We start from the raw sequence: 12,412 nt of genomic DNA, 5'->3' as shown, positions 1-12,412 counted from the left end.
GAGCTGGCAGGAGGACAAAGCAGTGATAAATACACCAGGTCATCCCAATCCCACCACGTCCACTCAAGGCATTGAGGTGGGAAAAGCCAAAAACTCACTGAAGCCATCAAGGGATGAATTCCCACACAAACAGGGCAGATGAAAGACACACGAGACCCCACCACGTTGGTTAAAATCAAACAACCTTGTTCTGTCTTGTTTCACATCAAGCCCTTCTGCATTAGCTCAGCTGAAATGTGAACAGCGTGACAGGGAATTCCCACGGCAATGGGATGCTCTGACACCCAACTGGAATGCAAAGGAAGAGAGCAAACCATGAGGAATAACAGCCTTCCCAGGACTGTTCACTGCTTAGAGCCTGGAACTGAGGGAGTTCCTGAATTTGCTGAGGTGTGTTTGTACCACCCTTTGAGGAGGGCAATGAGTTACAGCCTAGAAGTTGTTGGATTGACAATCTGGGTCTGAGTGAATCTGAGAGTCTGATTTTCAAGTCCCAGGCTCAGGTTGTGCATTTGTAAAACACCCACAGATGAGATTTCGAGTCTGTACTGTTAAGACCCATCTGAAAGTGCAGCTCTTGTTTGAGGAGTCTCACAGGGCCAAATTATACCACTTGCACGAGCACAGGAATTTGCAAAGGACGAGTGAAAACAAACACATTATCAGAAATGCAATTTACAGGCATCCAGTCAAAGGTCGATGGGAAAGCTCTTCCCAGGCTTCAGAAGGCAAATGGAACAGAAAAGAGGAAAACTCACCAGCATCCCAGCACATCTCCCAGGCAGCACCAGGAGCAGTCTCTAAAGCAATTCTCAATTAAGTAAGAGACTCACAGAATTAAAGTTGTAATACATTATTGATTGTCTACAGAACGAGCATCTGACTGACTGCAGCCAAGAATCCTTCCCTGAGTGTTGCTCTTGAACAGAGATTATATTAACAAAACAAAGAGGGAACTGGAGGATGGTATCTAACAGTAAATTCTGAGATGCTCTGGTAGCTGGTTTTATAGCAAGAAAAAGTGTGTTTGTTTGATCCAAAGTGACACGGTGGTTTAAGGCAAAAATATGAGAATATCTAATTGACCATTCCAGCCACTTTTTATGAGAAAGGCAATTTTTCTGCCCTTGTAACAACAGTATTGTTTTACTGCTGTGTAAAGTCACTTCTGCTTGCAACTTGCATCATGTAGCAGGTACTTGAGGTGGAAAATATTACCTAAAACTCATCTGTTTTCTGAAGTGTTCAGCAACAGATAAGTTAAAAATACATAAGCCATCATTATGGACACGGACAGCATACAGAGATGGGTGTTTCTAGTGCTGATGTGTGTTTTTGCTCCTTCCTGCAGGAATTACCACATCAGCACAATGAAAGATCTCAGCTTTATCATGAGTTTCCCTCAAAATTACTCTGTAAAGGGGTAAGTGTATATGTAGCCCTCTACAGAGTGCAACAGCTCTTGAAATTCTGCAGTAAGGATCAAAAATACCCAGGAAATGTATTCATTTCCTTAGACAAGTTTTTAAAATAATATTTTATTTTTTGAGTCAGTGGTATATTTAAAAACAATCTACAGTAAGAGTAAAAAGATTGTAGATAGTAAAAAACAAAGGTGTGATGACAATAAAAAACACTAGAGTATAAAGTTAGTTTCCTTCCTCCCTCCCAAAGCCCCATCCCACCATTGTCTGATATTTCTCAGAATTTAATATCTGAAAAAAAAATGCTTTTTTCCTTTTTTTTTTTACACTTTCAGTAATTAGGAAATTAAAAACACATAAAGGCATTCTTTGCAGGCACATTAATCCATTATTACATGAAAAGCAGGCACCATAAAATTGAAAACATTCTAAAAACCATCATATATACAAACACTGTACAGAATGATGGCACAAGGACAAAGTGATTCCATTCAGTTCATCCTAATCCAACATGAAATATTACACATTAAAGAAAGGAAAAAGCTCTTCCCATTCCTGCACTCAACCTTGGGGTTCAGCATGACCAGGAGTCTCCTACCTGCCTACTCGTTCCTTTCCCACGCGCTCGTGCCCGTTGGCAGCTCCGAGGCTTCCTTGGTTTACCCTGTGATGGACACCCAGAAGATCCAACTGAATGACAATGGCAACGGCTGATCTGATCAACAATGACTAATTTTATAAAGCCCATTAATCATGGAATCGCAGAATACACTGAGTTGGAAGGGACCCGCTCGGAATCACAATCCCTGTCCCTGTCCAGGACACCTCAACAATCACCACCCTGTCCCTGAGAGTGTTGTCCAAACACTCCTGGAGCTCTGTCAGCCTTGGTGCTGTGCCCACTGCCCTGGGGAGCCTGTTCAGTGCCCAACCACCCTCTGGGGGAAGAACCTTGTCCTGAGATCCAACCTAAACCTCCCTGACAGAGCTCCAGCCATTCCCTGGGGTCCTGTCAGCGGTCACAGAGCGAATAAGAGATCAGTGCCTGCCCCTCGCTGCCCATCAGGAAGATATTGAAGACCACAATGAGATCTCTCCTCAGTCTCCTCTTCTCCAGCTGAACACACCAAGTGCCCTCAGCTGCTTCTTGTACAGCTTCCCCTCAAGGCCCTTCCCTGTCATCATGACCTCCTGCTGAAGACAAGGGCAAAGAAAGTGTTAAACACCTCTGCCTTGTCTCTGTCCCTGTTTGGGAGGTGACCATCCCCCTCCTGGAATGGACCAAAGGTATTTCTATACTGTCTATTGCCATTAATGTATTAAAAACCCTTCTTTTATTGTCCCCCCATTTCTGGCAGCTCCAACTCCAACTCCCTACAGTGACGAGCAGCATCTCGTGTGTTCTTCCCATGTCACCTGACCTTGCTTCCACTGGGCACACACCTTCCTTTTCCACTTTATATCCAAGAGAAGATCCCTGCTCAGCCAAGCCAGCCTTCTGCTTCACCTGCTTGACTTCCAATATTTGGGAACTGCTGCCCCTGTGCCCTTAGGAGGTGATGTTTGAAAAGTGACCAGCACTGATGGACCCCAGCACCTGCAAAAGCATTTTTCCAGAGGACTTTACTCCCTCATTCCCTGAGCACCAGAAGTCTGCTCTCCTCGTGTCCAGGGCTGAGGTTTTGCTGCCACTTTTCCTCCTGTCATCAGAGATTTGTAACTTGATCCCTGTGGCCAAGGCGGCCAAATGAGATTATTTGTAACACAGACCAATTAAAGAGAAGGCACAATTCACAAATAAATTGTATCAGATTTTTAGCCCTGGGCTCAAATCCCTGTTACCTGGGGAAATCCTACAGCACCTTCACTTCCCTGTGAAGCTCCTCCAATGTGCACTGAATTCCATGTGAATATTGTCATCGATTCCTATATACACCGAGATTAGGTACAAAAACTCCGCTCAGTTTAAACTCCAGAGCTACCTGAACACTTTGGATACAAAATATTCAGCTCTCATTTGAATCTCCACAGCCAGCCCTGTGCCTGGCAATACTCAGAAGCAGGGAGAAGGTTTAGGAAGAGGGAGGGTACTGTCAGTTGATGGACACCTCCAGGTCTCAAGTAGAAATCCAGATTTCTTTCAAGTTATGGGAGGGAATAACCCCCAGAAGAGGGGGAGATGTAGTGTTGGTTCCATGGCTAGAAATGGATTTCTTACGGAGTTAGAGTCATTGCACTAAATGTTAGATACTGCACACCTGAATGAGGTAAACATTATATACCATAAAATACTTAGGGAAATGAATTGTTACAGCTTTATCTTTGGAAAAAAAAGAACCCGCTTCCTTCTTCACTGGACAATCCCAGAGTCAACCGACGTTTGCTTCCGAGTTGTCTTTGGAGGGGGAGGCGGCGGAGTCTTGCTGGGGAGAGGAGGTGGCAGGTGCTGGAAGAAACCAATTTGGATGGATCGTGTTAGCAAAGGACGGAGTTTGGAAACATTTTTCTGTTTCACATATAACTGTGAGAGAAAACAGGTGAGCCTGCAGCCTCTGACTCATAGAAACCTCTGGGCAGAACTCGCCGCCGTTGGGTTCCCAACGCCCTCGGCCGTTGGTTTTAAATATAACTTTTATTTTTGACAAGGCGCAGAAATCTCTCTCGAGGGGTCAGGATTAATTAGCTCAATATTTCAGGAAAAATCTTTCGAAAGCGCTGGAGAAGTTTATAATTCCCCACTTTATATCATGATAGGATATTGATTCCTTGGTGTGTATCGATTGCCTCAGCCTCCAGGCACTCAGAGCTTAAAAACCAAGCCGAAGCAACGGCTTCATTGCTTTTCCATTATGTTTTGGATTTTGCACATTCAGAACAGGAGTCATTAAAAAAAAAAATTAAAAAAGAGAGAAAAGGGAAACTATTTAAAACCATTTAAAGAGATAAGTAAGTCGCAATTTACCATCACACAGACAGTTATAATTAAAATATTCAAAATAGAAATGCAGACTGTTCACATACATATATTTTAAATCACTTCATGTATCACACAACAGAAGAGCACTCCCAGTTAGAATCACCAGCTAATTGGACAAATTAAAAAAGTCATTATGGAAATGAAGATTTTTTTATAATGTTAAATCATATATATGATAAAACCTGTCTCAGAAGGAGCTTGAGAACACTGCAATTTGCTCCCAGGCTTTGCAGGCAGGTTTTTACAGATTCTGGCTGTGCAGGCAGTGCAGGTTTCCCCTCACTGCACCCAGGCTGTGCTGCAGCATCACAGCTCAGAAACGCTGCTTTGGGGTTGTTTTTCCCTAAGATTCTCCTTCTCCTCAGCCACTGCCTTTTGTTTTCCTCCAAACCTAATGATGCTTTTCCATTCCCACTTGTTTGTGTCTCGTCCTGCCTCACCCACCCAGCACTAACTGCTGGCTCCACACACTCAACAGCCCAACAAGCACCAACTCTGCCAAAATTCCTTGGTCACTGCCACAGGAACAATCCAAACACCTGCAGTGCCCCACTGCAGGCACTGCTTGGACAAAATAACTCGTGATTTCTCAGTATCAGGAAGATACTGGTATAGAAACAGCTGATAAACCACGTGAAAGAGCATAAGAAAGAAGACTGTTCCTTTTAAAAGCTGTCCAAAGATCCTGTCCCAAAGACATGAGCAGTTCAGGGGGATGCCAGGACATCTCAGCCTCTCCTCCTGATGCTCCTGCAACCTTGTGACTGGGAGTTCTCAGAGATGTGTAAGAGTAGGAGGAAAAAGCACCTTTAAGGTAACTAAACACCCTCTTTCAAGTAGGTTTTAAGACACACATGAAACTACAAATCCAGATAGTTTTACTAAGCACAGACTAAAGAGAAAGGTAAGGCTGCAAACTGGCAGAGCCAGGAAGGCTGGGTTTTTGCTGGAATACTTTTCCTGTGTCCTACCTGGACAGAACTACTTTCCAAACTGTTTTACAAGTTTTCTCACTCCTCCTGGCTCTCCTCTATGGCAAACGAAGGGGGATGCCAAATTACCCCCAGGTAAGCCATGCCCTGAGCTCTTCTCTCCATTTTGGTCCATCCACTCTCTGTTTCCCAGCCTCTCCAGCAGCACCACTGCATGGACGTGCCTGCTCTCACCTCCCTCCTTGGCTCCAAAATGCTTCCTGAGCCAGCACCTTGGAAAGAACTGGGTTTAATCTGCTGCTGAATGAGAAACTCTGGACCAAGAGCAAGGCACCAGAGCCGGGATGCCTTGTCTGGAATGTTGTGTTCCCCTGCCTGCCTGGGCAAGAGGCATCAACAGCTGGCACCTGAGACATGGGTTAGTGGTGGCCTTGGGAGTGATGGGGGAATGGTTGGACTCGATGATCTCAGAGGTCTTTTCCAACCTAAATGAGTCCATGATTTTCCAGAGCAGGCTCCAGAGAGGGCACTGCTTATTCCTGACTTCCAGTGGGACACGATGATCTCCGAGTTGGAAAACCAAGTCAACAGATTAATATGAAAAGCAGATAACGTAAGAATTTAATTGTACTAAATGTAAAACTGAAGACTTGTTTGGCTTTTAGTTAAAATGCCACTGCTGATCTGCCTCTGAAGTGTTACAGTCAGAACCATTACATATTCCCTCTACCTGAGCAAATACTTGGCATGTTAATTCCTGAATCCCTATTAAAGCAACTGAGTAAGAGCTGGACTGTCAATTGTGCTCTGAAGGTTTCAGAATCTTTGAGAACCTGCTCAGTTACAATCCTGTATCCAAGCAAGGGCTCTGGGCAAACTTTGGGAATTGCTGGTGGTCTGCAGCACATCAGTGCACAACATGCAACAGCCCCTCATGAAGATGACATTCATTCCACAGCTCAATAAACCAGGAATCCCTCTGAAATACAGTCCAAAATGTAAAACTTTCCCCTGCTCTGCTCTCACATGAGCTCCTTAACTTCATATTTATCACCAGAAAAAAAGCGCCCTAACTCTGCTGATAGCATCATTTGTGAAAATCCATTTTGAATTTAAATAACACTACATTGGCAATAATTCTCAATTCAATTAGATCAAAGGCATTTCTCAACCAAATGAGCCCTTCATATTGATCAGAGAACAATCAAATCAGCCCTGGAAACCTGCTTCTGAAGAAGAGATACAATGAGAATAAGCTAAATATATAGGCTATAAATAACAAGCTCAAAACCTACCAGAGCTCAGATTCTGCAAGCAAATTAGGCAGAAAGAAATAACAGAGATAGGTAGATAATTATTATAATTGAATTTACAATTTCCATTAGAAAGTCGGATAAATTTAGCACATGTTCATTTATATAATAAGCTACCAATGAATATATTAAGTAGGATGTGCGAGGCTGGTTGGGGCGACATTATCGAGGAATTAGCACCACAAAACATGCCACTATGGAACTCCAGATCCAGCCGTGGCTCCCAGGGCTGATACATCCTCCCTTTTATTCCAGGACAGGACAAAATTCCAGCATCCTCCCTCCCTTTAATACTACGCTCAGAAAACCATTACCAGGCTTATGAAGTTCATTTTTGCTGCGCTTCCCCTCAGAAACTTTGAAATAAAAATAGAGTTTACCTTGATTTTTACATTTAATTAAGAGCTGCTTTGCCAAGTTCGTGTTTATATCTCAGTGGTTAATTGTGAATCTCGAAGCATCTTTTTCCTTTCTGACAAATTGACAGAGGCTGGTTCACATCCCAACCTATTTTGGGCAGAATCCTTGACTCACGGGGACCTCAGGGGAAGCAGAAACCTTATGTAAAAGGCACATCTGCAACACAGAAACAATCTGTTCCTTCTGCTTCAAACATGAAATTGCTCCCATTTGTTTGCCTTTTTTTTTTTTTCCCCCCTCTCAGAGAGAAAAGAATCAGGTTCAAAAACATTTGTCTCTGTTCTCTCCCAGATATGAACTGCACTGAACTGGGCACGTTCAAGATGTAGTAAAAATCAATTACAGAAGATGAGAAAATGCTTTTTTTTTCCTCCTCTGAAGAAGTAAAATTGTTTTTCATTCAGAAAACGCACACACACAAAAAAAAAATCAAACAAAATTTGATTCCTAAAACTGGTCCTTGTGGCACTGCATGAAATTTCTTCCCGTGCAACTATTTTAGTTCGAAATTCCATGGTCATCAGCATAACAAGCTCCGGAGATCCAATGAGAAGCACTCTAAGTTGGAAGGATTAATGGATCTAATTAGGTCAGGAGCAGGAGAAATGGGATGTAAACAAACTATCAGCTACCCAGGACTATGAATGCTTTCAGACCCTGAGTTGCTCCTTCAGCACAGAGCTGAGCAGCCTGACAAGCAGCAATGAAAAATAATATCTGCAATGAAAAATAACATTATAGTGTGAGGTCCTGGCAGAATAACACTCCCATTGTGAAAGGGCAATAATGCACCAGCAGAGAGAACAACCCAACTCCACTAATGTGAACCAAATTACAGACAGTTTAAGCTAATTGGCTGTTTGACCCAGGGAGCAAAGTTATGTGGAAAAGCTGGCAGGTAACTGGTGTAAAATGACTGTTTGAGGCCTGTTGTCGTACATCATCTATTAGAGTCTCATTTGACTGTGTCACAGCCCTTCCTGGAGTCTGCTTAGGTGAAAAAAAGGAACTTTAGGGATCCTTCTGTGGAGATGCACTTGGTGTTCTTCCACCTGCTGTGTGCCACCCTGGGCAGTGTGAATGATCCCCTAAAATGGGCAACATGGAATTGCTTTGAATCAGTGTCTCAGATCAGATGACAGCAGCCCCTCTGCTCTGGGGCCAGGCTGGGAGAGCTGGGGGTGTTCACCTGGACAAGACAAGGCTCCAGGGAGACCTGAGAGCCCCTTCCAGTGCCTAAAGGGGCTCCAAGAGAGCTGGAGAGGGATGAATCTGTTTCCAATATCCAGCCTAAACCTCCCATGACTCAGCTCCAGCTGCTCCTTTGGGTCCTGTCACTGGTCACTGAGAGCAGAGATGCTGCTGCCCCTCCACTGGAGGCTGCTATTGCAAATCCTGCCATAGTGCTCTCTAATTACCTGCTGCCTCCACAGTTTCAGCTGATTTCCAGCTTTTTTGTCTCTGTCCACATGAGGACAACACTTTGCTGGAGCCTTCAAGGTCACTTTTTGCTCACTGCAGCTGATACAGGAGATCATTTTCAGCTCTGCAGCACATGCACTGCAACACGGGGAAAATCCCCCTGGATTCTTCCTTCAGTGCATTATATTAGGATATATTATTGCATTATATCTGAATAACCAGCCTGAATAACCCTCATACAACAGCATCCCAGAGAGTCAAACCAGGCACTGCACGAGATCGTTCCTCTCCTCGTCCCACGCGCCGCTCCAGCCTTCGCCGTTCTTCCTTTCCAAGTTCTGCCTGGATTGATGGAGATGTTCTCATCCCAACCATTATCTGATCCTTAGTAAGTGTTACAGCCAATATCATAAACCCAAGTGCTCCTTTGTCTATTTTCTTTGAGCTCCCCTCTGGCTGCGAATTACAAAGCAAGAGGCTGATTTGTATGCAAGGGTGAGGATGAACCCATAAAGAAGGGTAAGTGCCTAAAGGAATCCCCTGATGTAATAATAATCCTTGCAGGAGTCATACACTTCTTTTTTTTTTTTTTTTTATGTTCCCATATATTATTAAGAACATTTTTAGCAGAACAAATCACACGGTGCAAGAAAATACATTTATAAGGGTCTCACAGTTAACAGTGAGTAGGGGGACGATCAGGGAATTATAAGGAGATGATCATTGGGATAAAAGACTTAAGGTACACCAAGGTAACAGTGGACTCCAAATAATCTAAGATTGCTGCCTCAGACACTAAATGACAGTATTGCCTGCAGTTTGACTTGAAGCATCTGCTGCATTTCTGGCTGCCTGCTTTCAGTTCACTACAGCACTTGGCTTTCATAACCCGCTGCAAGACAACCGGAGTGAAAAACCTAATAATTCCTCACACGAGGAGATATTTCCAGTTTAAAAGCTACCAAGATAATCTTATCTCTAATGTGTTTTACTGATTTTTCTTCACTGATACAAAGCTGGGGTAATTTAAAAGATGATCAGTTTACTAGGCAGAGAATGATCAAGTTATGAATTATGGAGCTATTTGACCCATGAAACATAAGGCATTAAAACCATGGAGTGGGATTTAATCACAGCAGCAATAAGAATTTACTCATCTGATCTTTCATGTCCAGCACTACTCATTTTCTTTATGTTCTTTAACAGCTTCCTTCCTGCAAGGCTGATGAAATAAAGGCACAGAGTGATTGTTATAAGATTAGAAACCTTTTCTAAAATGAATTCTAAAACTAATACATGTGGTTTTGTGACAAATCTGCTTTAGATCCTTCTTCCAGACTTTGAAACTACATTCCCTTGTCTTGGAAACTTTGTAAAAACACAGATGCTGAAGAAAATTTTGGACAGTTAGCCAAGGAGATGGAGCCTATATCTGATTGCATTTCTTAGTTGTGCTTAAATCCTAAGGCCCTTCAACACTGCATGTTAAAAAAATAGGGTCTGTATCTACAATGACAAAATACATTAAAAAAAAAAAGTGACGGGAGTCTGAAAAATCAAGGCTATAAAGAGCAAAAATATTAAGAGCTGACTGAAACTTTGGAAATAAAACAAGGGAGCATATTGCCACTGTTTTTATGAACTTCCATTTAATGATGCGGAAACTCTGCTCGTGGCAGGTCCAGGAGCTGCACAAGGTCACATCTTCAGCGAGGCTGAGGCTGGGACTTTGAGTTGTCTCCAACCATCACAGCAAGATGGCATTTGGAAGTCGTACAATAACTACCCAGCATCTCTCTGTGGACTGGAAACCCCTTCAAACAGCCTCACAGGGAAGGGAAAGAAACCCTGACTACTGGGATTTTATTTCTCACCATTGTTTAATGTGTTTTTTTTTAGCTAAAATTTGTACTTACATAAGCAATCCTGAGCTACCACCACGACCTTAACCTTACAGTAGATAATACAAAATGAATTTACTACTCTGGAGCTCATGCAGGAAGGAGCTGAAGGAATTTGAATCCTAATTTGAATTTCTCAGCTTTCTTCCTGAAGATGCACTCCTCAGACAACCCTCCTGGCAGCCCTGCTGTACATGCTGTAATTTTCCACTTACAGGTCTGAATTCAGGACAAACGAGAGCTGGTCCCTGAGAGAGACACCAGGGAAATGGGTTAAAAGTTTAGTCTACTTTGATGGAAATGAGAGGAAAAGTGAAAATATTTACTAAAACCACCCAGCCATGGGGAACAGCTATGGAAGAGAGGATGGGAAGAGAGAATTTTTCAGTAAATGCACATAAAGAGTAAACCACGGTGTTTTGAATAACACTACTGACATTCCTGAAGGTACTTGTACATCTGCCTTTTCCTATTTACCCTATAAATACTGAATTCCTGCTAAAATAGGAATTAGTTATACTATTAGAAATAATTATAAGTTCAACCATGGAAAACAAAGAAAGAAGGATCGGTTTCCACAAAATAACAGCTTGGTCAAAGTTAGAGATTTCAAAGTCAAAGAAAAGGAAAGCCTTTGGTTTGGGTCTGTGTCAGAAGGTTGTGGTAGTAGAGGATGCCAGAAGTTTCCCCCATGTTCAGTGGCAGGACTTGTGACCTTGTGGGGTCTCATTGCCCTGCTCTGATTTGATTGGCAATAAATTAAATTAATTTCCCCCAGATGAGCCTGTTTTGCCCATGATGGTAATTGGTGAGTGATCTCTCCCTGCCCTTATCTCAATCCATGAGCCTTTCATTATATTTTCTCTCCCCTGTCCAGCTGAGGAGAGGAGTGATGGAGCATTTTTGGTGGGTACCAGCCAGGGTCAACCCACCACACCTCTTTAAACCTGTTTTCTTTCTTCATAAAGAAAATAAATAGCCCTTCTCAAAAGTGCTGCTTTAAAGGAAAAGACCAAATTATTTTCAAAAGCTTCCAAGCTACAGGAAACAAAGTTGAAAAGGTGTATTTTCTTCAGAAAGCTCAAAACACTGTTGATGATGAGGAGTTTCTGAGCTCCTTCCCTCAAAGGGCAGGTGTTTGTTTGCCTCAGGGAAACAAGCAGCGATTGAACATCGACAGAATGGGGCTCAAGAAAGGAGAGATGGCAGGAACAGGTTTTATTTCCTTTCCTGAGACAGCACTGAAAAGGTTATTAAATCTAATTTACTGCAGAGAACGTATCCTGGTGGTTAAAGCTCCCTTCCCAACACACCTGAAAGCGCCTGGCTTAGACTTCACCAGCATGAACCCAATCTCCCCTCAGGTCTCTGCTGCTCCCTCACGCTCCAGACACTGCAACTGCAGAGCTCTCTGGATCTGCTGACACATCCAGGAGCAGGATCCCATCTCACCTGGCATTGCTCAAGGTACAGAGGCAAAGAAAACTGCAGGAAGTGATGATTCTCTGGGGGACTCACCCGCTGGTGGGCAGGGGGGGAGGTCGTCGGGCTGATCAAGTCCTGGCTTTCCATGAGGTTCCCGTAGTCGGCTGTGCTGCCTTTGAGGGGCAGGGGGGGAGGAACGTCGGGGATGTCGGAGCTGGACATTCCATTCAGCTCCAGATCTGTAAAAAACAACACTGAGTTAACTCTTTCAGCAACTGTACCCCATATTTACAGACTGGTTTGGGTTGGGAGGGACCTTAAAGCTCATCCAGTCCCACCCCCTGCCACGGGCAGGGACACCTTCCACTATCCCAGGTTGCTCCAAGCCCCGTCCAACCTGGCCTTGGACACTTCCAGGGATGGGGCAGCCACAGCTTCTCTGGGCAACCTGTGCCAGGGCCTCACTGCCCTCACAGGGAACAATTTCTTCCCAATCTGAATCTCCCCTCCTTCAGCTTAAGGCCAATCTAACCCAAAACTCCATCCTGAGCCAGTCCTCGGGGTGCTGATACTGTGATAAGGCTGCACATGCATCTCT

General features: G+C 43.6%; 1 protein-coding gene across 2 annotated transcripts in view; it reads right to left on the bottom strand.

Moving 5' to 3' along the window:
- Positions 1-1,519: 1,519 nt before the first annotated feature.
- DOCK1 (dedicator of cytokinesis 1) overlaps positions 1,520-12,412 on the bottom strand; it is a 263,338-nt gene continuing 252,445 nt past the window's right edge. For both annotated transcript variants that reach the window (XM_050305334.1, XM_050305335.1), the window contains exons 51-52: positions 11,908-12,053; positions 1,520-3,870 (exon numbers count right to left, since the gene is read on the bottom strand). In XM_050305334.1, coding sequence (XP_050161291.1) covers positions 3,775-3,870; positions 11,908-12,053 — 242 coding nt within the window. In that variant the 3' untranslated portion in view covers positions 1,520-3,774. The remainder of the gene's footprint in view (positions 3,871-11,907; positions 12,054-12,412) is intronic.

This window comes from Myiozetetes cayanensis, unplaced genomic scaffold (genome assembly GCF_022539395.1).
Source record: "Myiozetetes cayanensis isolate MyiCay16 unplaced genomic scaffold, myiCay2020 scf10, whole genome shotgun sequence".
Taxonomy (NCBI): Eukaryota; Metazoa; Chordata; class Aves; order Passeriformes; family Tyrannidae; genus Myiozetetes; species Myiozetetes cayanensis.
The sequence above is the reverse complement of the archived record's forward strand: the minus strand, read 5'-3'. Positions and strand labels throughout refer to the sequence as shown.